The sequence below is a fragment of the Lytechinus pictus genome, chromosome 5, assembly GCF_037042905.1.
Source record: "Lytechinus pictus isolate F3 Inbred chromosome 5, Lp3.0, whole genome shotgun sequence".
In the NCBI taxonomy this organism is placed as follows: domain Eukaryota; kingdom Metazoa; phylum Echinodermata; class Echinoidea; order Temnopleuroida; family Toxopneustidae; genus Lytechinus; species Lytechinus pictus.
In genome coordinates, this window is record NC_087249.1 from 32001358 (window position 1) to 32027248 (window position 25891).

Sequence of the window (25891 nt, forward strand, 5' to 3'; positions counted from 1 at the left end):
GAATACACGTACATAATATAGCACGCCATAATAGCAAGTGCCGTATTTTCGTCAATGCACCCCCACCTTTTGGGGCATCGTAGACCCCGTCCCCCTTTTCTGTGCACCAATGTTCACCCCTAGATCGATGAAGTGATTAATAAAGATCAATTTGGTTGATTTTCAAGAAATAAAATCGTGATTTCGATTAGCGGCGAATTTATTACCAGACCAAAGCGGAATTGTTTGAATACACGTACATAATATAGCACGCCATAATAGCAATTGCCGTATTTTCGTCAATGCACCCCCACCTTTCGGGGCATCGTAGACCCCGTCCCCCTTCTCTGTGCACCAATGTTCACCCCTAGGTCGATGAAGTGATTAATAAAGATCAATTTGGTTGATTTTCAAGAAATAAAATCGTGATTTCGATTAGCGGCGAATTTATTACCAGACCAAAGCGGAATTGTTTGAATACACGTACATAATATAGCACGCCATAATAGCAAGTGCCGTATTTTCGTCAATGCACCCCCACCTTTTGGGGCATCGTAGACCCCGTCCCCCTTTTCTGTGCACCAATGTTCACCCCTAGATCGATGAAGTGATTAATAAAGATCAATTTGGTTGATTTTCAAGAAATAAAATCGTGATTTCGATTAGCGGCGAATTTATTACCAGACCAAAGCGGAATTGTTTGAATACACGTACATAATATAGCACGCCATAATAGCAATTGCCGTATTTTCGTCAATGCACCCCCACCTTTCGGGGCATCGTAGACCCCGTCCCCCTTTTCTGTGCACCAATGTTCACCCCTAGATTGATTAGGTGATTAATAAAGATCAATTTGGTTGATTTTCAAGAAATAAAATCGTGATTTCGATTAGCGGCGAATTTATTACCAGACCAAAGCGGAATTGTTTGAATACACGTACATAATATAGCACGCCATAATAGCAAGTGCCGTATTTTCGTCAATGCACCCCCACCTTTTGGGGCATCGTAGACCCCGTCCCCCTTTTCTGTGCACCAATGTTCACCCCTAGATCGATGAAGTGATTAATAAAGATCAATTTGGTTGATTTTCAAGAAATAAAATCGTGATTTCGATTAGCGGCGAATTTATTACCAGACCAAAGCGGAATTGTTTGAATACACGTACCTAATATAGCACGCCATAATAGCAATTGCCGTATTTTCGTCAATGCACCCCCACCTTTCGGGGCATCGTAGACCCCGTCCCCCTTCTCTGTGCACCAATGTTCACCCCTAGGTCGATGAAGTGATTAATAAAGATCAATTTGGTTGATTTTCAAGAAATAAAATCGTGATTTCGATTAGCGGCGAATTTATTACCAGACCAAAGCGGAATTGTTTGAATACACGTACATAATATAGCACGCCATAATAGCAAGTGCCGTATTTTCGTCAATGCACCCCCACCTTTTGGGGCATCGTAGACCCCGTCCCCCTTTTCTGTGCACCAATGTTCACCCCTAGATCGATGAAGTGATTAATAAAGATCAATTTGGTTGATTTTCAAGAAATAAAATCGTGATTTCGATTAGCGGCGAATTTATTACCAGACCAAAGCGGAATTGTTTGAATACACGTACATAATATAGCACGCCATAATAGCAATTGCCGTATTTTCGTCAATGCACCCCCACCTTTCGGGGCATCGTAGACCCCGTCCCCCTTTTCTGTGCACCAATGTTCACCCCTAGATCGATGAAGTGATTAATAAAGATCAATTTGGTTGATTTTCAGAAATAAAATCGTGATTTCGATTAGCGGCGAATTTATTACCAGACCAAAGCGGAATTGTTGGAATACAACTATTAAATTCGTCAATTGAAACAGTAAAATAGCCCTAATTTTTCCGCCACAGTAAAAAAATAGTTCCAAAGTCATTGATATATTTTCCCAATTTGGGCAAAGGAAGTTCAGTAGTTACCATTTTTAGAATCAGTGTTAGATTTTTAATCATATTCATGCACTTTTGTTAACCATCAATATCATATTATAGAAAAATCGAATGGGTTGGGTCGAACGAATATCTTATAATCGTTCCGATGTATGAATCGCTATATAAATTGGATTACTGAATTTTAATTATTGTTACTTTTATTATCATTCTTATAGATTTCCCTCCAATTTCGTCAATATATCAACCGACTTAATGATGTAATAATGCACTTCAACTATTTTGAGTGACCTATGAGATTAGCATTTCAATAGCCAAATTCAATTCCATTTTCTTGGCACGCGATTTTATGGTTATCTCGTTTAAACATGTTTAAAGAATTAATGATCAAATTGAAATAGCTGAAGAAATGTTTTCAAATTAGCACCTGTACCCTCCTTGCAAACGTGTATAAATTTTTTTTTTAAATCAAAAGATATGGACAATGTTTCGTGTTTTTTTTTTGTTACTTCTTTTGAATAGTTATGGAAATGGGTTTCACTTTGATATTGATCAATGTTTACCATTTTACTGATCAATTGATCATCCATCTGACAAACGTTTATCGGACGAACTCCGTTTTGTTTAAATTCCGTAACTATAGAATCGACTGTGGTCAATACCATGTTTCTTATAATGACAATTATAAAAAAAGAAAGAAAAAGAAGAAGATGTTGATAAATAATGCGTTGCATCGACATAATATTACACGTGCTATATGTTATATGTATTCCAAGTATTTTACTTTGGTGGGGGCTCGTAATAAATTCGCCGCTCTATCAAGCAAATTGATCTTTATTAATTTCTTCATCGATCTAGTGGTGAACATTGATTCATCGGTGCATCGACGTATATAGCACGTGCTCTATGTATATAAATGCCATGAAACTATTTTACTTTGGTGGGGGCTGGTAATAAATTCGCCGCTGATAGAAATCAACTTTTTACGTCTTAAAGTAAATTGATCTTCATTTATCTCTTTATCGATCTAGGGATGAACATTGGTGCACAGGAAAGGGGGACAGGGTCTATAAGATGCCCCCAAAAGTAGGGATTGCATCTAACTACATAGCACGTGCTATGTATATGTCAGTGGCGCACCGTGGGTCACGGCTCTAGGGGGGGGGGCACCCGTAAAAATTTCGAGTCACATAGTGAGCGCGCAAAGCGCGCTCAGTTGCCAGATATACTGACCTAATAGAGGTGCCATTAAACGGATATATATCTCACTGATCAAATAATCCAAGCGCGAAGCGCGAGCTGATTTTTTTTATATTCATACCTAAAAAGGGACATAACAAGCCAATTTTTGTAATCATGATACGTACCTGTCTCCCTATGAAACAAATCAATGCGAGCTGAAAGTTTTGTATTAACCCCAAACAGAGATATTTCAAAAACTACATTTTAGTAATTCATTAAGGGTATGCATGTCTTACCATAGTCATCTAATGCGAGTGCCAAGTGCTTGCTGATTTTGTTAAAATTACATCCAAACACAGAAGCACTTGTAGTCATTGTAATCATGACAAACGCATATCACTAATCAAATATTGCGAGCGCGAAGCGCGAGCTGAAAATTTAGGAAATTCAGACCTCCAGAGGAGCATTTAAGGCTTGTTTGCAGGAATTCACGAAGATCATACGTGTTTCACTAACCAAAGAATGCAAGCACGAAGCGCGAGCTAAAAATGTTTGATATTCAGATCAGAAAAAGGGACATTTTAAGGACTGATTCGCGGAATTCATGAAGAGCAGACATATTTCACTAATCCACTAATGCGAACGTAAGCACGGACAGGAAATGTTTTATATGAAGAACTTATAATGAGACAATCACTTTAAGTATAGTCATGAAAAAGAGTCATATGTCACTACATAAAACAATAATAACTCGAAGTGCGAGGAAATATATTTGGTGTATATTGCCCGTGTATATTGACTTGAACACGGAAGGTTTAAGTGCAACAAGATTATATATCTCGTTAAACAGACGATGGGAGCACCAGGAACAATAAAGACATAAAGTTATAAAAAAATGTTTCTTATGTAATATACCATAATTATGATATAATTTAACCTTATAATGAACCACGATTTCTTATTTCCAACTGAGTTCCTCTTCCTTTTTTTCCCTTTTTTTTTTGGGGGGGGGGGGGCAGCCGATGGGGGGCACATGCAAACCCCGCCCCCTCCCATAGTTCGGCACTGATTCCAACTATTTTACTTTGGTGGCGGCCGCTGGTAATAAATTCGCCGCTAATCGAAATCACCTTTTCATGTCTTGAAAATCATTTGATTTGATCTTCATTAATCTTTTCATCGATCTAGGGGTGAACATTGGTGCACAGAAAAGGGGGACGGGGTCTACGATGCCCCGAAAGGTGGGGGTGCATTGACATAAATATAGCGCGTGCTATATATGTATTATATACGTGTATTCCAACAATTCCACTTTGGTCTGGTAATAAATTCGCCGCTAATCGAAATCACAATTTTATGTCTTGAAAATCAACCAAATTGATCTTTATTAATCACTTCATCGATCTAGGGGTGAACATTGGTGCACAGAAAAAGGGGACGGGGTCTACGATGCCCCGAAAGGTGGGGGTGCATTGACGAAAATACGGCGCCTGCTATTATGGCGTGCTATATATATTATGTACGTGTATATTCCAACAATTCCACTTTGGTCTGGTAATAAATTCGCCGCTAATCGAAATCACCATTTTATGTCTTGAAAATCAACCAAATTGATCTTTATTAATCACTTCATCGATCTAGGGGTGAACATTGGTGCACAGAAAAGGGGGACGGGGGGTCTACGATGCCCCGAAAGGTAGGGGGTGCAAGGACGAAAATATAGCGCGTGCTATATATGTATTATATACGTGTATTCCAACAATTCCACTTTGGTCTGGTAATAAATTCGCCGCTAATCGAAATCACAATTTTATGTCTTGAAAATCAACCAAATTGATCTTTATTAATCACTTCATCGATCTAGGGGTGAACATTGGTGCACAGAAAAGGGGGACGGGGGTCTACGATGCCCCGAAAGGTAGGGGGTGCAAGGACGAAAATATAGCGCGTGCTATATATGTATTATATACGTGTATTCCAACAATTCCACTTTGGTCTGGTAATAAATTCGCCGCTAATCGAAATCACAATTTTATTTCTTGAAAATCAACCAAATTGATCTTTATTAATCACTTCATCGATCTAGGGGTGAACATTGGTGCACAGAAAAAGGGGACGGGGTCTACGATGCCCCGAAAGGTGGGGGTGCATTGACGAAAATACGGCGCCTGCTATTATGGCGTGCTATATATATTATGTACGTGTATATTCCAACAATTCCACTTTGGTCTGGTAATAAATTCGCCGCTAATCGAAATCACCATTTTATGTCTTGAAAATCAACCAAATTGATCTTCATTAATCACTTCATCGATCTAGGGGTGAACATTGGTGCACAGAAAAGGGGGACGGGGGGTCTACGATGCCCCGAAAGGTAGGGGGTGCAAGGACGAAAATATAGCGCGTGCTATATATGTATTATATACGTGTATTCCAACAATTCCACTTTGGTCTGGTAATAAATTCGCCGCTAATCGAAATCACAATTTTATTTCTTGAAAATCAACCAAATTGATCTTTATTAATCACTTCATCGATCTAGGGGTGAACATTGGTGCACAGAAAAAGGGGACGGGGTCTACGATGCCCCGAAAGGTGGGGGTGCATTGACGAAAATACGGCGCCTGCTATTATGGCGTGCTATATATATTATGTACGTGTATATTCCAACAATTCCACTTTGGTCTGGTAATAAATTCGCCGCTAATCGAAATCACCATTTTATGTTTTGAAAATCAACCAAATTGATCTTCATTAATCACTTCATCGATCTAGGGGTGAACATTGGTGCACAGAAAAGGGGGACGGGGGGTCTACGATGCCCCGAAAGGTAGGGGGTGCAAGGACGAAAATATAGCGCGTGCTATATATGTATTATATACGTGTATTCCAACAATTCCACTTTGGTCTGGTAATAAATTCGCCGCTAATCGAAATCACAATTTTATGTCTTGAAAATCAACCAAATTGATCTTTATTAATCACTTCATCGATCTAGGGGTGAACATTGGTGCACAGAAAAAGGGGACGGGGTCTACGATGCCCCGAAAGGTGGGGGTGCATTGACGAAAATACGGCGCCTGCTATTATGGCGTGCTATATATATTATGTACGTGTATATTCCAACAATTCCGCTTTGGTCTGGTAATAAATTCGCCGCTAATCATCATCACGATTTTATTTCTTGAAAATCAACCAAATTGATCTTTATTAATCACTTCATCAATCTAGGGGTGAACATTGGTGCACAGAAAAGGGGGACGGGGTCTACGATGCCCCGAAAGGTGGGGTTGCATTGACGAAAATACGGCACTTGCTATTATGGCGTGCTATATTATGTACGAGTATTCCAACAATTCCGCTTTGGTCTGGTAATAAATTCGCCGCTAATCGAAATCACGATTCTATTTCTTGAAAATCAACCAAATTGATCTTTATTAATCACTTCATCGATCTAGGGGTGAACATTGGTGCACAGAAAAGGGGGACGGGGGGTCTACGATGCCCCGAAAGGTAGGGGGTGCAAGGACGAAAATATAGCGCGTGCTATATATGTATTATATACGTGTATTCCAACAATTCCACTTTGGTCTGGTAATAAATTCGCCGCTAATCGAAATCACAATTTTATGTCTTGAAAATCAACCAAATTGATCTTTATTAATCACTTCATCGATCTAGGGGTGAACATTGGTGCACAGAAAAGGGGGACGGGGGTCTACGATGCCCCGAAAGGTAGGGGGTGCAAGGACGAAAATATAGCGCGTGCTATATATGTATTATATACGTGTATTCCAACAATTCCACTTTGGTCTGGTAATAAATTCGCCGCTAATCGAAATCACAATTTTATTTCTTGAAAATCAACCAAATTGATCTTTATTAATCACTTCATCGATCTAGGGGTGAACATTGGTGCACAGAAAAAGGGGACGGGGTCTACGATGCCCCGAAAGGTGGGGGTGCATTGACGAAAATACGGCGCCTGCTATTATGGCGTGCTATATATATTATGTACGTGTATATTCCAACAATTCCACTTTGGTCTGGTAATAAATTCGCCGCTAATCGAAATCACCATTTTATGTCTTGAAAATCAACCAAATTGATCTTCATTAATCACTTCATCGATCTAGGGGTGAACATTGGTGCACAGAAAAGGGGGACGGGGGGTCTACGATGCCCCGAAAGGTAGGGGGTGCAAGGACGAAAATATAGCGCGTGCTATATATGTATTATATACATGTATTCCAACAATTCCACTTTGGTCTGGTAATAAATTCGCCGCTAATCGAAATCACAATTTTATGTCTTGAAAATCAACCAAATTGATCTTTATTAATCACTTCATCGATCTAGGGGTGAACATTGGTGCACAGAAAAAGGGGACGGGGTCTACGATGCCCCGAAAGGTGGGGGTGCATTGACGAAAATACGGCGCCTGCTATTATGGCGTGCTATATATATTATGTACGTGTATATTCCAACAATTCCACTTTGGTCTGGTAATAAATTCGCCGCTAATCGAAATCACGATTTTATTTCTTGAAAATCAACCAAATTGATCTTTATTAATCACTTCATCGATCTAAGGGTGAACATTGGTGCACAGAAAAGGGGGACGGGGTCTACGATGCCCCGAAAGGTGGGGGTGCATTGACGAAAATACGGCACTTGCTATTATGGCGTGCTATATTATGTACGTGTATTCCAACAATTCCGCTTTGGTCTGGTAATAAATTCGCCGCTAATCATCATCACGATTTTATTTCTTGAAAATCAACCAAATTGATCTTTATTAATCACTCCATCAATCTAGGGGTGAACATTGGTGCACAGAAAAGGGGGACGGGGTCTACGATGCCCCGAAAGGTGGGGTTGCATTGACGAAAATACGGCACTTGCTATTATGGCGTGCTATATTATGTACGAGTATTCCAACAATTCCGCTTTGGTCTGGTAATAAATTCGCCGCTAATCGAAATCACGATTCTATTTCTTGAAAATCAACCAAATTGATCTTTATTAATCACTTCATCGATCTAGGGGTGAACATTGGTGCACAGAAAAGGAGGACGGGGTCTACGATGCCCCGAAAGGTGGTGGTGCATTGACGAAAATACGGCACTTGCTATTATGGCGTGCTATATTATGTACGTGTATTCCAACAATTCCGCTTTGGTCTGGTAATAAATTCGCCGCTAATCAAAATAACAATTTTATGTCTTGAAAATCAACCAAATTGATCTTTATTAATCACTTCATCGATCTAGGGGTGAACATTGGTGCACAGAAAAAGGGGACGGGGTCTACGATGCCCCGAAAGGTGGGGGTGCATTGACGAAAATACGGCGCCTGCTATTATGGCGTGCTATATATATTATGTACGTGTATATTCCAACAATTCCACTTTGGTCTGGTAATAAATTCGCCGCTAATCGAAATCACCATTTTATGTCTTGAAAATCAACCAAATTGATCTTTATTAATCACTTCATCGATCTAGGGGTGAACATTGGTGCACAGAAAAGGGGGACGGGGGGTCTACGATGCCCCGAAAGGTAGGGGGTGCAAGGACGAAAATATAGCGCGTGCTATATATGTATTATATACGTGTATTCCAACAATTCCACTTTGGTCTGGTAATAAATTCGCCGCTAATCGAAATCACAATTTTATGTCTTGAAAATCAACCAAATTGATCTTTATTAATCACTTCATCGATCTAGGGGTGAACATTGGTGCACAGAAAAAGGGGACGGGGTCTACGATGCCCCGAAAGGTGGGGGTGCATTGACGAAAATACGGCGCCTGCTATTATGGCGTGCTATATATATTATGTACGTGTATATTCCAACAATTCCACTTTGGTCTGGTAATAAATTCGCCGCTAATCGAAATCACCATTTTATGTCTTGAAAATCAACCAAATTGATCTTTATTAATCACTTCATCGATCTAGGGGTGAACATTGGTGCACAGAAAAGGGGGACGGGGGGTCTACCATGCCCCGAAAGGTAGGGGGTGCAAGGACGAAAATATAGCGCGTGCTATATATGTATTATATACGTGTATTCCAACAATTCCGCTTTGGTCTGGTAATAAATTCGCCGCTAATCGAAATCACGATTCTATTTCTTGAAAATCAACCAAATTGATCTTTATTAATCACTTCATCGATCTAGGGGTGAACATTGGTGAACAGAAAAGGAGGACGGGGTCTACGATGCCCCGAAAGGTGGTGGTGCATTGACGAAAATACGGCACTTGCTATTATGGCGTGCTATATTATGTACGTGTATTCCAACAATTCCGCTTTGGTCTGGTTATAAATTCGCCGCTAATCAAAATCACAATTTTATTTCTTGAAAATCAACCAAATTGATCTTTATTAATCACTTCATCGATCTAGGGGTGAACATTGGTGCACAGAAAAGGAGGACGGGGCCTACGATGCCCCGAAAGGTGGGGGTGCATTGACGAAAATACGGCACTTGCTATTATGGCGTGCTATATTATGTACGTGTATTCAAACAATTCCGCTTTGGTCTGGTAATAAATTCGCCGCTAATCAAAATCACAATTTTATGTCTTGAAAATCAACCAAATTGATCTTTATTAATCACTTCATCGATCTAGGGGTGAACATTGGTGCACAGAAAAAGGGGACGGGGTCTACGATGCCCCGAAAGGTGGGGGTGCATTGACGAAAATACGGCGCCTGCTATTATGGCGTGCTATATATATTATGTACGTGTATATTCCAACAATTCCACTTTGGTCTGGTAATAAATTCGCCGCTAATCGAAATCACAATTTTATGTCTTGAAAATCAACCAAATTGATCTTTATTAATCACTTCATCGATCTAGGGGTGAACATTGGTGCACAGAAAAGGGGGACGGGGGGTCTACGATGCCCCGAAAGGTAGGGGGTGCAAGGACGAAAATATAGCGCGTGCTATATATGTATTATATACGTGTATTCCAACAATTCCACTTTGGTCTGGTAATAAATTCGCCGCTAATCGAAATCACCATTTTATGTCTTGAAAATCAACCAAATTGATCTTTATTAATCACTTCATCGATCTAGGGGTGAACATTGGTGCACAGAAAAAGGGGACGGGGTCTACGATGCCCCGAAAGGTGGGGGTGCATTGACGAAAATACGGCGCCTGCTATTATGGCGTGCTATATATATTATGTACGTGTATATTCCAACAATTCCACTTTGGTCTGGTAATAAATTCGCCGCTAATCGAAATCACCATTTTATGTCTTGAAAATCAACCAAATTGATCTTTATTAATCACTTCATCGATCTAGGGGTGAACATTGGTGCACAGAAAAGGGGGACGGGGGGTCTACGATGCCCCGAAAGGTAGGGGGTGCAAGGACGAAAATATAGCGCGTGCTATATATGTATTATATACGTGTATTCCAACAATTCCACTTTGGTCTGGTAATAAATTCGCCGCTAATCGAAATCACCATTTTATGTCTTGAAAATCAACCAAATTGATCTTTATCAATCACTTCATCGATCTAGGGGTGAACATTGGTGCACAGAAAAAGGGGACGGGGTCTACGATGCCCCGAAAGGTGGGGGTGCATTGACGAAAATACGGCGCCTGCTATTATGGCGTGCTATTTATATTATGTACGTGTATATTCCAACAATTCCACTTTGGTCTGGTAATAAATTCGCCGCTAATCGAAATCACCATTTTATGTCTTGAAAATCAACCAAATTGATCTTTATTAATCACTTCATCGATCTAGGGGTGAACATTGGTGCACAGAAAAGGGGGACGGGGGGTCTACGATGCCCCGAAAGGTAGGGGGTGCAAGGACGAAAATATAGCGCGTGCTATATATGTATTATATACGTGTATTCCAACAATTCCACTTTGGTCTGGTAATAAATTCGCCGCTAATCGAAATCACAATTTTATGTCTTGAAAATCAACCAAATTGATCTTTATTAATCACTTCATCGATCTAGGGGTGAACATTGGTGCACAGAAAAAGGGGACGGGGTCTACGATGCCCCGAAAGGTGGGGGTGCATTGACGAAAATACGGCGCCTGCTATTATGGCGTGCTATATATATTATGTACGTGTATATTCCAACAATTCCACTTTGGTCTGGTAATAAATTCGCCGCTAATCGAAATCACCATTTTATGTCTTGAAAATCAACCAAATTGATCTTTATTAATCACTTCATCGATCTAGGGGTGAACATTGGTGCACAGAAAAGGGGGACGGGGGGTCTACGATGCCCCGAAAGGTAGGGGGTGCAAGGACGAAAATATAGCGCGTGCTATATATGTATTATATACGTGTATTCCAACAATTCCACTTTGGTCTGGTAATAAATTCGCCGCTAATCGAAATCACCATTTTATGTCTTGAAAATCAACCAAATTGATCTTTATTAATCACTTCATCGATCTAGGGGTGAACATTGGTGCACAGAAAAGGGGGACGGGGGGTCTACGATGCCCTGAAAGGTAGGGGGTGCAAGGACGAAAATATAGCGCGTGCTATATATGTATTATATACGTGTATTCCAACAATTCCACTTTGGTCTGGTAATAAATTCGCCGCTAATCGAAATCACAATTTTATGTCTTGTAAATCAACCAAATTGATCTTTATTAATCACTTCATCGATCTAGGGGTGAATATTGGTGCACAGAAAAGGGGGACGGGGGTCTACGATGCCCCGAAAGGTAGGGGGTGCAAGGACGAAAATATAGCGCGTGCTATATATGTATTATATACGTGTATTCCAACAATTCCACTTTGGTCTGGTAATAAATTCGCCGCTAATCGAAATCACAATTTTATGTCTTGAAAATCAACCAAATTGATCTTTATTAATCACTTCATCGATCTAGGGGTGAACATTGGTGCACAGAAAAAGGGGACGGGGTCTACGATGCCCCGAAAGGTGGGGGTGCATTGACGAAAATACGGCGCCTGCTATTATGGCGTGCTATATATATTATGTACGTGTATATTCCAACAATTCCACTTTGGTCTGGTAATAAATTCGCCGCTAATCGAAATCACCATTTTATGTCTTGAAAATCAACCAAATTGATCTTCATTAATCACTTCATCGATCTAGGGGTGAACATTGGTGCACAGAAAAGGGGGACGGGGGGTCTACGATGCCCCGAAAGGTAGGGGGTGCAAGGACGAAAATATAGCGCGTGCTATATATGTATTATATACGTGTATTCCAACAATTCCACTTTGGTCTGGTAATAAATTCGCCGCTAATCGAAATCACAATTTTATGTCTTGAAAATCAACCAAATTGATCTTTATTAATCACTTCATCGATCTAGGGGTGAACATTGGTGCACAGAAAAAGGGGACGGGGTCTACGATGCCCCGAAAGGTGGGGGTGCATTGACGAAAATACGGCGCCTGCTATTATGGCGTGCTATATATATTATGTACGTGTATATTCCAACAATTCCACTTTGGTCTGGTAATAAATTCGCCGCTAATCGAAATCACGATTTTATTTCTTGAAAATCAACCAAATTGATCTTTATTAATCACTTCATCGATCTAAGGGTGAACATTGGTGCACAGAAAAGGGGGACGGGGTCTACGATGCCCCGAAAGGTGGGGGTGCATTGACGAAAATACGGCACTTGCTATTATGGCGTGCTATATTATGTACGTGTATTCCAACAATTCCGCTTTGGTCTGGTAATAAATTCGCCACTAATCATCATCACGATTTTATTTCTTGAAAATCAACCAAATTGATCTTTATTAATCACTCCATCAATCTAGGGGTGAACATTGGTGCACAGAAAAGGGGGACGGGGTCTACGATGCCCCGAAAGGTGGGGTTGCATTGACGAAAATACGGCACTTGCTATTATGGCGTGCTATATTATGTACGAGTATTCCAACAATTCCGCTTTGGTCTGGTAATAAATTCGCCGCTAATCAAAATCACAATTTTATTTCTTGAAAATCAACCAAATTGATCTTTATTAATCATTTCATCGATCTAGGGGTGAACATTGGTGCACAGAAAAGGGGGACGGGGTCTACGATGCCCCGAAAGGTGGGGGTGCATTGACGAAAATACGGCACTTGCTATTATGGCGTGCTATATTATGTACGTGTATTTTAACAATTCCGCTTTGGTCTGGTAATAAATTCGCCGCTAATCAAAATCACAATTTTATGTCTTGAAAATCAACCAAATTGATCTTTATTAATCACTTCATCGGTCTAGGGGTGAACATTGGTGCACAGAAAAAGGGGACGGGGTCTACGGTGCCCCGAAATGTCGGGGCGCGTTGACGAAAATATCGCGCGCGCTATGTGTGTACGTGTATTCCAACATTTTCGCTTTGGTAGCCGGGGGCTGGTAATAAATTAGCCGCTAATCGAAAATAACATTTTATGTCATGAAAATTAACCAGAGTTATCTTCATTAATCACTTCATCGATTTAGGGGTGAACTTTAAATGGCGCACAAAAAAGGGGACGGCGTCTAATAAGATGCCCCGAAACGCAGGTAGTGCTTCAAAGTTGTTATGTAATTTTTTCTGAGAATTTAATGTGGTCTACCCCCCCTGTTCCAAGGCCCATGCGAGAGGGACTGATCTTTCATATGAAATTTATTAACTGATGCATTTTATTTAGGGAATAAGCAAAAACTATATTGATACACATAGGAAACTCAGAACACATAAAATGGTTGTATACTCCGCGGACACTTTATATTTTTGAAGCCTTCTTTTTTGTCTTTGGATTACACTAAAAATATGAATTCAATAGCTGTAATCATCTTCTGTTGTGTTCTTTATATTGTTTCCTAACATTTTGTACTAAAAATTGATGAAACTTCGATCGCTTGTAAATTTTTCAAAATGACTTTCTAAAATTGATCGTCCGGACACACAACCTGTCCGGACACACAACAACTGGGTATAGTTTTAGAGTTGAATTTACAAAAGAGAATCCGGAAGCAATCATCAAACTCTGATACTGAATTTTGAAGTAAGCAGTATTTTGTGAAAATAAAATGCACGCAGTCATAACTATCTATTTGAAGTGATCATGATGACGTACGTGTTCCAACTTTGTTTTGCTTATAAAATGCTCTTGCATGAAATCATTTTTTAATCATGTGATGTCTCTTATTAAGATAATGTCCATAAATTAATGAAAAAATGCATTAAATATTTTTAATACAATATTTGTAATTCTATAGGAGGAGGAAATTTGAATAATCATGAATTCATGTGATTAAAAAAGTGGGAATATACAGGAGAGATTACTTTTCTCCATTGAATGTTAAAGAAGAAATGCATATAGAACTGGCCGAAATGCGGATCTTTAAAATATCATAACTCTATTAACCTTGTCCGATATTGTTTACATTTTACCAACTTTGTTTGATTCTTCTTTATCTGTATTATTTTCAGCTGCACTCATGCCATATAGAAACATACTCCATTCAATTCTTAAAGGACAAGTCCACCCCAACAAAAACTTGATTTGAATAAAAAGAGAAAAATTCAACAAGCATAACACTGAAAATTTCATCAAAATCGGATGTAAAATAAGAAAGTTATGACACTTTAAAGTTTCGCTTCATTTCACAAAACAGTTATATGCACATCTCGGTCGGTATGCAAATGAGGGAACTGATGACATCACTCACTCACTATTTCTTTTGTATTTTATTATATGAAATATGAAATATTTTGATTTTCTCGTCATTGTCATGTGAAATGAAGTTTCATTCCTCCCTGAACACGTGGAATTCCATTATTTTAACATTTTGTGCTTCAGGCAAGGAGGTCCTAATCATCAAATTCGTAAAAATTGAAATATTGTATAATTAAAACAATAAAAAACAAAAGAAATAGTGAGTGAGTGACATCATCGACTCTCTCATTTGGATGTAACTGGCTCGTTCATATAACTGTTTTATTAAAAATAAGCGAAACTTTGAAATGTCATAACTTTCTTATTTTACATCCGATTTTGATGAAATTTTCAGCATTGTGCTTGTCTGATTTTTCTCTTTTGATACAAATCAACATTTTTCTGAGGTGGACTTGACCTTTAATGATTATATTCAAATGTTATACAAATCAGTCATATACTAATATTTGAAGCAATCATAATGTGGAATAGTGCATTATGGAAGTTCCATATTTTCAATCATCTGTAAGTTCCGGTAACTATGCCTTTTTACTATACCATTTCCGTGCGCATTATGACAATATTCGAGACGTTTGAGAATTTAAGCTGTATTTAGGGTCTGCGACTAATAGACTACGCACACGGTGTAGGGCGGTTTGTATCGCGATAGCTCTGTGCGCTGGATTTGTGCGCTGGCTTGCTTCAATATATTCTGTGCGCTGGGTTTGTGCGCTGGCTTCAGCCTGGTCTTCCCAAGCCAAGGCCAAGACAAGTCTGCGCTAGCCTGGATGCGTCTGGGGAGTAAAAATATTTCTACTACGTAGGCTTACTCCCCATGACGCCTGGCACGGCAAGGCATTGGGCCACACGAAGGAGAGTTTTTGGGAAAACAATGTTGCTCCAAAATACTTGATTTGTTTAACTTGCTTATCACTAGGCACTTCAGTCGGGCGGGCGATCGCGCGGACACAGCTCTAGACGTAGATTTTTGCATTGCAGTGAATGGCGAGCGCCTATCTAACACACACAGTTCGCTCCGCTCGGCACTTTGGCCGAGCGCTGGAGTTGCATTCGGCATTGCTCGAAAAGACAGAGTCAGTTTCTTCCTTTATTCCGCTGATTTTGATTGGTCAAAAATTCCCGCGGTTGCTTCGTACATCTTCGGTAAACATCGGAAATATACAAGACGGAGTCTAACTTACCTTCATGCGAGGGAAGGACCTAATATTCAGGTATTTATTTTTCTTTGCTTGAAATTACCTTCTTGTAATCATCGGATCCCTTGTAAACTCGGTCAGTAATAAAATTGTATATTTGAGAACATTTTGTGAAATTCTAATCAAATTTGGTCCGTAGAGAGTTTGCGAATATGAGCTTCAGTTTTGAGTGTCATGAGGTGTTTGTGAATCTGACTCGGCCGATCGAGCAGGGTTGTTTTGAGCGTATACGAACAGCTGTGAGTGACGTCATCCCCACTGCGTTGGGCCTGAGATTAGTCTTGGTATTCAGACACAGTATGTTTCAGCCGTTGTATATTTTTTTATATTACGATTTGAGCTCTGTTAATTATGAAAATCAAATTGTTATTTTGAAAATAATTTTGTAGAATTCGTGTGAAATAAGTATTAAGAGCAAAACTGCAAGTAAACTTCAAGAATTTTGTTTGATATGTGATTTTTTGTTGGAATTCGTCTGAATGTCTAGAATATGGTATTGTTAATGAAAGTCGTATTTTTGAATGGCACAGAAAGCTCCTTGCATGAATTTAATTTAGAAATAGGTTTACATACATGAGATGTGTTTCATGAATTTGATATCTGATTTATGGACCTTTGTTATGGTGTTAATTATTAATTTGAAGATATTATGAAAAAGTAAGAGAAGACAATAATGAGGCAATTAACAGTGATGATGAGACATTAATAATATGAGACAATAAACATTGAGACAATTATAATAATTATTAATTACAATGATAACAATTATAATTATAATGATAATAATTATAATTGTTATAATTATTGAGACATCAATTCTAGTATTTATTGACAATCATAATTATTACAGTAATCATTATTATAATAAAATAATTATAATGATAACAATTATAATGATGTACTTTGAATTGTAATAATTACTGAGACAATAATATTAATGAGATATCAATAATAATCATTATAATAATAATACTTATAATTAAAATAAATATAATTGTAGAAACAATTATAATTATAGTAATTATAATTATAGGCCTTATAATTAATGAGACAATAATAACTATTATTACAATAATACTAATTATTATAGAATAATTATAATGATAACAATTATAATGAAAGTAATTATAATTGTAATCATTACTGAGACAGTAATATTGAAAGGTCATCAATAATTATTATTATTAAAATTATTATGATTATAAAAATAATCATAAAAATAATCATAATTATAATTATAGGCCTTATAATTATTGAGACAATAATATTTATTATTTCAATAATAATTATTATTATGAAATAATTATAACAATTACTATGATAGTAATTATAATTGTAATAATTATTTAGAAAATAATATTAATGAAACAAAAATAATTATCATAATAATAATTATTATAATTATAATACTAATTGGGACAATAATGAAACGATGATGAGACAATAATAATATCAACAATTTTATTGAGACCATAATAACAAGACAATAATGAGATAATAGACAATTGAAATCAATCTGTTTTTATATTTTTCTAGAAATCCTAAGATTATTATTTTAATTCTCTTTCTTTGATTACAAATTATATTCATTGAAAACTTAATTTCTAATGTTCAAGCAAAGAAAATCAATATCAAGTCATGTTTACCCTGTGCACAAACCTACCACAGGGCAATTACCCCCGAAATAGGGTTAGGTTAGGTGTAGATTTTTGGATAGGGGTATAGTGTAGTTGTCCGGGGGGGGGGGGGGTAATTGTCCAGGGTGGGTGGGGGGAGGGGAATTGTCCGAGGGTGGGGGGGTGGGGGGTTATCGTCCAGGGGTAGTTGCCCTTGAACCAAAGAAATCATATGCCAATATGTCAAATCAATCTGAGTACTTTAAGATTTAAATAAAAAGCTTGTACAATTCCCCATAAGCTATGTATTATAAATGTGCCATGTCCAAAACAAAGAGAATAATAAGATTTCGCAATCTTCTTTTGTCCACAAAAAGGCCCGTTTTTTCATCACAAAGATGACAATAACTCGACTTCTAGATATCGGAATTTGAAAATTCAAACAGTTTTGTGAATCGTAGATATTGAGCCTCATTGTGAGCCCATCAAATATGCTGGAACAGCCTTTCCTAATTTTCACCTGAAGTGCCTATTATCACACAATTTTGTAAATGGAAAAGAAGTTCATTCCCCCATTGGCATTAGGCACTTATAAAGTTTTTTTTACACTAAAAATAATAAAAATATTAAGAAAAATCATGTAAGAAGATGAGCAGATACTCACCGATGATCTCGTCGCCATATTTCCTTCTTTGTTCGTACTTATCGAAGCCTAGTTATACTAGACAGCTGGCAGCCGTCTGTTTCGAGGAGTTTTTTAACATTTTTTTTTTTTTATTTCTCCTCATACACAGACGGCTCGCTAGCGTGCAGCCACCATTAGGGGACTTGCAATGCAAAATCCCCCCGTCTGGGCTCTTCAATTCTTGTCTTTAATGAATAAAGTTTTTGAAAATTAACGCGACCAAAATCCAAATTAATATTCCCTCTTGGCATTAATTGCCAAAAAACGGAGAAAAATCAAGTTAAAAGGAACAAAAACAGTGACTTACCTCAGCTGTCGCGTAAATTCACTTCCCCGTTTTATCCAATCTTAAGTACATAAACATATGGCCATTGAGTCCCCTGTACAGATCGCGCTAGAACTTCGGTCTCTGTATTTGGTGAGTGAAGCCAACGGAGTTCAGCTGAACAACCAACATAACAGAGACCGAAGCTTTTGGTCTAAGTTATACAAGACGCGTATAACTATAAGAGAGGGCGACGATATCATGAGCAGTATGGTTGGAACTACCTCTTATCGACCACCTAATCTTCTAAGCATCGTATCTGCGAAAATATTCATCAATTTTACCCAGTTTTCGTCTCATTTGTGCAGAAAATTGAGCAGATCAGATTCCCATGTTTCGCTCGGCGACTCCAATAAATCCGCGTATATATCGACGAACAACGAATACGACGATTTTACATTTGCTCATTTGCACCCGTCTTTTGAAACCGACCACCCGCGATACACTAAGTTTACGGCCGATTCTTGTCGCGGTGCCGAAATATTTTTATTCTTCCAAATCAGTTCTATGATGTCAACATGCTAAATGATCGTCTCACTACTTCCACTGCGAGCTCCGGCACATGATTCGACGATTGACGACGGATATTTGTTCAAAAGCCGTTTCCTATCGGATTTCTTGGTTTTTCAGCGGGGTTTGGGTCTGGTCAATACAATTTTGATTAATTCTACTAAATTTTTACTTTTTGTTGGTTTTTTTTTTCTCGTAAAATCGATTCTTACCGTTTCTAAGGACACTGCGCCTACTCTCCCGCGCGTATCGTTTGTAATACGCAATAATTTTAACGCGCGCAAGGTGGTCGGTTTCAAAAGAGTGGTCGATATGTGGTAGTCTCACCATACCAATTAAAAAAAAAAAAAACTTCAATCGGCTGATGAATATCGTGAATTGTAAAATACTTGCATTTGGTCATAAATATTTATTGGCTAATGCAAGTATTTTACAATTCACAATTATCATCGGCCGATTGAAGTTTTTTTATTTTTTTTATTGGCACTGCTCATGATATCTCTCTTAAGTTATACGAACAAGGCTACGAACAAAGAAGGAAATATGGCGACGAGATCATCGGTGAGTATCTGCTCATCTTCTTACATGATTTTTCTTAATATTTTTATTATTTTTAGTGTAAAAAAAAACTTTATAAGTGCCTAATGGGGGGAAATGAACTTCTTTTCCATTTACAAAATCGTGTGATATTATATTATAAGCAAGTTAAACAAATCAAGTATTTTGGAGCAACATTGTTTTCTCCGAAAACTCTCCTTCGTGTGGCCCAATGCCTTGCCGCGCCAGGCGTCATGGGGAGTAAGCCTACGTAGTAGAAATATTTTTACTCCCCAGATGCCTCCAGGCTAGTCTGCGCTCCTAACGGTTTGAGTTTAATAAAATTTAACGTGAATTTCTTTTTATTTCACAAAATCTTTTAAGTTTCAGTTAATAATATTCCTTATAAAATTATGATCAAGTGTGCCAAAGCGAAAGCTTAGGCTAAGGCTAGGCAAATACACCTGTATCTCATAAAAATTTGAAAGACATAGACATAGTCTACTGTATATGATTTTCTTGGAAAAAACTAGACAGCTGGCAGCCGTCTGTTTCGAGAAGTTTTTAAACCTCGTACACAGATGGCTCGCGATCGTGCAACCGGCCATTAGGGGGTTAACAATGCAAAATCCCCCAAAGGGGCTCATCGATTTTTGTCTTTATTTCATAAAAATATATTTATTAAAAGAACTGGATCAAAATAAAGATTGTTCCCTTTTTCGCCTGAAATGCACCAAAATGGGAAAAAATAATGTCAGAAGGAAAAAAAAAAGTGACTTACTTCTGCTGTCGCGCAACTCCCTCTTCCCTGGTTTAGACCTATCCGAACTTGATACATAAACATATGGCCATAGTCCCTGTGCAGATCGAGTTAGAACTTCGGTCTCTGTAATTGGTGAATGGAGTAGCCAGGAGGCCAGGTTGCAGGAGGCCCCTAGAGAGTAAAAATCATTCACTAACGTGTGCTTACTCTTTACGGAGCCAGGGATGACACATGAAACAAAAAATAGAAAATTTTACATGCCTTGAACGAAGCCAGCAGTTCGAGCTACCGTTCATCTGTCAACAAACGTTCCACCAAAGTCTATACAATAAAAAGATTGGACACTTGGCCGACTTTGCGTAAACGCTTTGCATCGATTTATGTGTTAAATAATTTTAGTGCCTAGTATTTCCCTTGTGTCTGTGATATGAATGTGAATTGCGCGTTCTCTTTAGACACAAAATTCGGGAAATGCGAGTAAACTCCATAGTTTGTCAACGAGAAGAGAAATCAGTGCTTAAATGTAGTATTTTAGGAATATTAGCAGAAATTTGATTCATATCGTTCGGTAAGTTTTGTAGAATAATGTTATTCTACATGTAGTTAAAATCTAAGAAATCTATTCTTGAATTCACGCAATCCCATGCAAGTGTTGCATATGCCGTGCCTGTGATTTTCCTGTGCACGGCGGCATGTAGTGCACCCCTGGGTGGGTCCACATCACAATTCACATGCATAATGCAGTGACATACGACGCGCGTCAGTATGGAGTATTATAATTCGTGCTGGGTAACGAACAAAAAGAAGTGTATGAGGATTAAGAAGATGAAGGAAGAGGAGAGAAGATAAATGAGAATACAATTTATCATGAACTTCAGAGGGTTATAATCAAAGGTGGAGGAGGGGTGGGGGTGAGTGTGATAAACAAAGTCATGAAAGTGGTTCTAACAAAACCCATTGCAAGAAAAAAACAGAAAATGATGGTGATGAAAAGAGAAGCAAAACAACAACAAAACTACTAAGAGGGGAAAGCAGTTCTGTTTTAAGGAAATACATGTAAGAGGTAAGAGAAGAACGTGAAAGACAAAAATGGGAAAGGCAGTATATGGATTCAACATCAAGCAAGAAGAACTGAAGTTCAACAGAAATAAAATCAATATTACTACTGAATTAACGTCTAATCCCAACTTGTTGATCATTTCCAAATTTTTATACCATTGAAGCATTGAATATTGCTTTGTGCTAACTGAGAATATATACTATCAATTTTTTGGAAGAGCCATAATTGCCAATGTCATTTTTTTTTTCACTGTAGATGGATATTACTACCATTTCTGGTATTCCTGAGGAGCACATCAAGACCAGAAGAGTTCGCATCTTCATACCAAGCAAGCATGCTATGCAGTCGGGTACTAACAACATCCATCGATGGACCCTGGAGTTTGACACCAGAGAGAGGTGGGAGAACCCCCTGATGGGATGGACATCCACGTAAGTAACTACTTTCACAGAACAATCATAAACTCATGAATGGACATTCTGTGGGAATGATTGCCCATTCTGTATGTTTTCATAAAGGATAACAAATTTAGACATTTGACATTTGTATGAATCTGCCCCCAGCTTTGTACTTGGGTATTCATGACCATTTTTCATGTTAATTGCAATTGCCCTTCTATTTTTGAGCAGATAAATCCTAGCAGATTCTGCTAGGATCGAAAGCTTAGGCCCCTCTTTGACTTTATAATTTACTCCATTGGCTCTCTTTTATTAGATAAGCAGTTTTCAGCAGCTTCTTTTTGCCAGATAAATAAATGTTAGGCCAGGTATAGTTTTCATATAGAATTTAATGCATCTTTAAGATGAATAAACCATTTCTTTTGTTTCAATACTTTATCTTTTTTATATGACTTTTATGGAATTGTGTTCTAAAAGCTTAAATGTTGCTGTAGCGCAATTGTAAAAATTGAACCTCACCGGGGCGTCTCATGAAGCAAGCTGTTCTTAAAAGTATGCATAATTGTACAAGAGATTTTACAGATTATGGAAAGCCAAATGAATGTCTCAATCACAGTTAACATGTGTTCCCACTATACCAGATTTGATTGATATTGTCTACAAAATTGTGTAAATGCGGTTGAGTCTCAAAAGGGAAAGGGGTTGGTAAGAAAATTTCATGAATGCGGGTGAAGGCTGATGGCTGTATAAGGGATCATGCAAATCAAATCAGATAAAGATGAATGTGCAACTTAAAGGGGTACTCCAGGCTGAACATGATATAATTCAAACAGATAAAGAAAAATTAGACAGACAAAACGCTGACAATTTGATAAAAATCGGATAAGGAATTACAAAGATATGGTGTTTTAAAGATTTGCATTATTCTGGTGATGGTGAATCAGTTTTAGGCATGTCTTCATTTATATTTTAGAGCAAACTGATGATGTCTTATCCTCACCTGTTCTTTTGTATTTTATATGTGAAATCAGATTTATTCAAATTTTCCGTCAAGAACCAAGAAAGTTGGATTGACAACTGATTTCGTGCATTAGATATTCAATGCTGCGACATTTTTTTTCATTACAAGGGAGACATACCATTCACACATGTGTGAAAAAATGAAACATTTATAATTTCATGTAATAACATAAAGAAAAAGGAAAGTGGGGATGTGACATCATCATTTTGCATTATGAATACTCATGATGACGTGCATGTGACTGTTTTCGCAATATATTGCTAAATAAAATTCAATAATTTCACTATTTGTTATTAGATTTTTATGGAATTTTCAGCATTTTGCTCTGAATTTTACTGTATTTATTTAGATATAAACGATTTTAGCCCAGAGTATCCCTTTAATGAACATTTCTAATATTAACTTACAATTTCCATGCCAACTATATTTTTGCCACAATTTGGTTTTGATTTCTAACTGACACACTTAGTCAAATGCTAGGTAAGAATTCCAGGGCAAACTTGTGGTTTTTGTATTTCAGTCCTCTGTTAATTTGTATTGGCACTCAATATTAAAAAGTTGACTAACAGCTTTCTGAAACTGGTCAAGCATCCTATTTTCCCCAGTTATGTTGTGTGCTACCTTGTTATGATAGATACATTTTTTTCTCTTTATTTTGTGTTCTAATCACAGGGCTGATCCACTATCCAATGTTGATGTCTCGTTTAGGACAAAGGAAGAAGCAATTAGATTTGCAGAAAAGAACGGTAAGGTTAAAATGAAGTCTTGATACTCTGTAGAATTCTTCGTTTAGATCAAATTTATAAATTCATCAATGAGACAAGCAAATATGCAATCCCTTGAAAGAGCTTGTTTGCTCCTGGGGCCCGTTCATAAAGCTGTTCGTAAGTTAAGAGTGGCTTTAAGAACGACTGGTGATCCTTTCTTGTGGTAAATGATATTCACCATTAATGTTCATTGGTGATTATTTAGCGCGTAAGAAATGATCACCAGTCATTCTTACAGTCGCTCTTAACCTACGAACAGCTTTATGAAACACACACCTGATATCATATTTCCTGACAAATACCTGTCAGGATGTTATTATATTTCTAATATGACAGGGCAATATTCCAGATCTAAACTCCAGCTTTTTGATCTTTTCTTTCTTGTTGAAGTTTAAAACTGAATTCAAATATTCTTGCCATGAAATTTTAGTAATCAGAATCAATACTGAGATTCCACATCCAAGAGCCGGTTGCACGAAGAGTTGCATTTAAATACAACTAAAAAAAAATAGTTGCAACTTGATTTTGCACCCAGTCAAAAGCATGCATGTTGAACCTTTATTTGATCTCAATAGTGGGAGTTTGTGGCACTTGGTGCAACAGACCGTACTTGTAGATGTGATGCCTCAAGTCATTCATGATAAAGAATCAATTTTCAATTTTCTGGGATTTAACATACGTTTCAGCTTGGTGAAACATGTACATTTTCAATCAGGTGAGAGTATGACACTTTGCCTCAGTACTTTGCATGTTTATGTTCCCAGGAATATTAATTTTTTTCTATTGTATCTTCTCTTAATTCTCCAGGGTGGCAATATGAGGTGGCCGAACCTCAGGTATCCAAACCCAGGGCCAAGAGTTATGGAGCCAACTTCTCATGGGATAAGAAAACAAGAGTTACTACGAAATGAGTATTTTGCATTATTTGATTTAAGTAGTTTCAATTGTTTCCTGGTTGTACAGTGCATCACAATGGTCAAGTTTAGAGAATATGGTTTTTATCACAAATTGGCTAAAGGAGTGCTTTTCTTTTGATTATCTGTACTGTTCTTTATGCAAATTTACGAACTTGATAAGAGAAAATCTTGACATATGATAATGCTATATTTGGGAATTTTGGGTATAACATGATTGCGAATTTAATTGTTATTTCTATTCTCCACAGAAGAAATTGTTCCATATGTTTATTCTAATTCAGAAAGTATCAATGATTGAAAACACAGTTTCATTCAAAGCTACATGTACAATTAAACCAACAGAGCCTTCAATTTATTTTCCTGCTTATATCCATTATCTACAATAAGAAGATTGTACTTCATTTCTACCAAGATAGGTAACCCCTATTTAAAACACACATTTTCTTATAACATGCATCGACAGTGGTGTTACTACCCAGCACTCACTGGACTACCCATTTGGGTTGAATATATTGCCCTTTAGGTCTTGGTTTATTCTGTAAGGTTGTAAGAGTACCAAGTCTTCTATTCATTTATGCTGGATTGTTCATTACAAGAAAACACTCTCCTCCAGAGAATAGAAAAAAAATGATGATGGCATATCATCCTTCAAACCTAATTGCTCCTGTTAGTCTGTCACCGTGCTTAATTGGATGATTTCTGAAAAAAATTATCACATATATTCATCTTTAAACTCAATAGTGTGTAATTTTGTGGGATTGCTCAAGCAATCCAAAATGAATTTTTGTGAAGCACTTGAATGATTGGGTTGACCTCTATTATTGTAACATATAGTCTATATTATGAAGTATACAAGATACATATGTACAATTCTTTATTGATAATAAAGTATCTTGTTTATTCACTCACACATTTTATCTCCCTTTCTTTTTCACACGGTTCAAATACCGTGAAATGTGCTCGAACCTGCAACTTTTGATGAGGGTATGCATCTGTGATTAACCCTAAAATGGCCAGGGGGGGTTGAATCAACCCCCCCCAACATTTTCTGCGATCATTCCGCCGCGCGAAATTTTTTGACCGCGCCACTCGCAGAGTTTATACTTTTAAGTCTCGCGCATCTTTTGAGACAAAATTTACGACGCCCAGGTACGCGGTTCCGAAATTACGCAACATTTTGTAAGTGCATGTCAGACCAAAAATTGTTCCAAAACATGATTTTGTGTACAAAGTCAATGCAAATTGAGTTTTCTCATCTTATTCCTAAAGATATGATTAT

At 37.7% G+C, this 25891-nt stretch overlaps 1 protein-coding gene across 1 annotated transcript in view; it reads left to right on the forward strand.

Moving 5' to 3' along the window:
* The window catches only part of LOC129262101 (NADH dehydrogenase [ubiquinone] iron-sulfur protein 4, mitochondrial-like), a 43170-nt gene extending 17650 nt beyond the window's left edge, over positions 1–25520 (forward strand). Inside the window, exons 2-4 of the mRNA XM_054900142.2 lie at positions 21765–21940; positions 23601–23674; positions 24503–25520. Coding sequence (XP_054756117.1) covers positions 21765–21940; positions 23601–23674; positions 24503–24606 — 354 coding nt within the window. The 3' untranslated portion in view covers positions 24607–25520. The remainder of the gene's footprint in view (positions 1–21764; positions 21941–23600; positions 23675–24502) is intronic.
* The last annotated feature ends 371 nt before the right edge of the window (positions 25521–25891 follow it).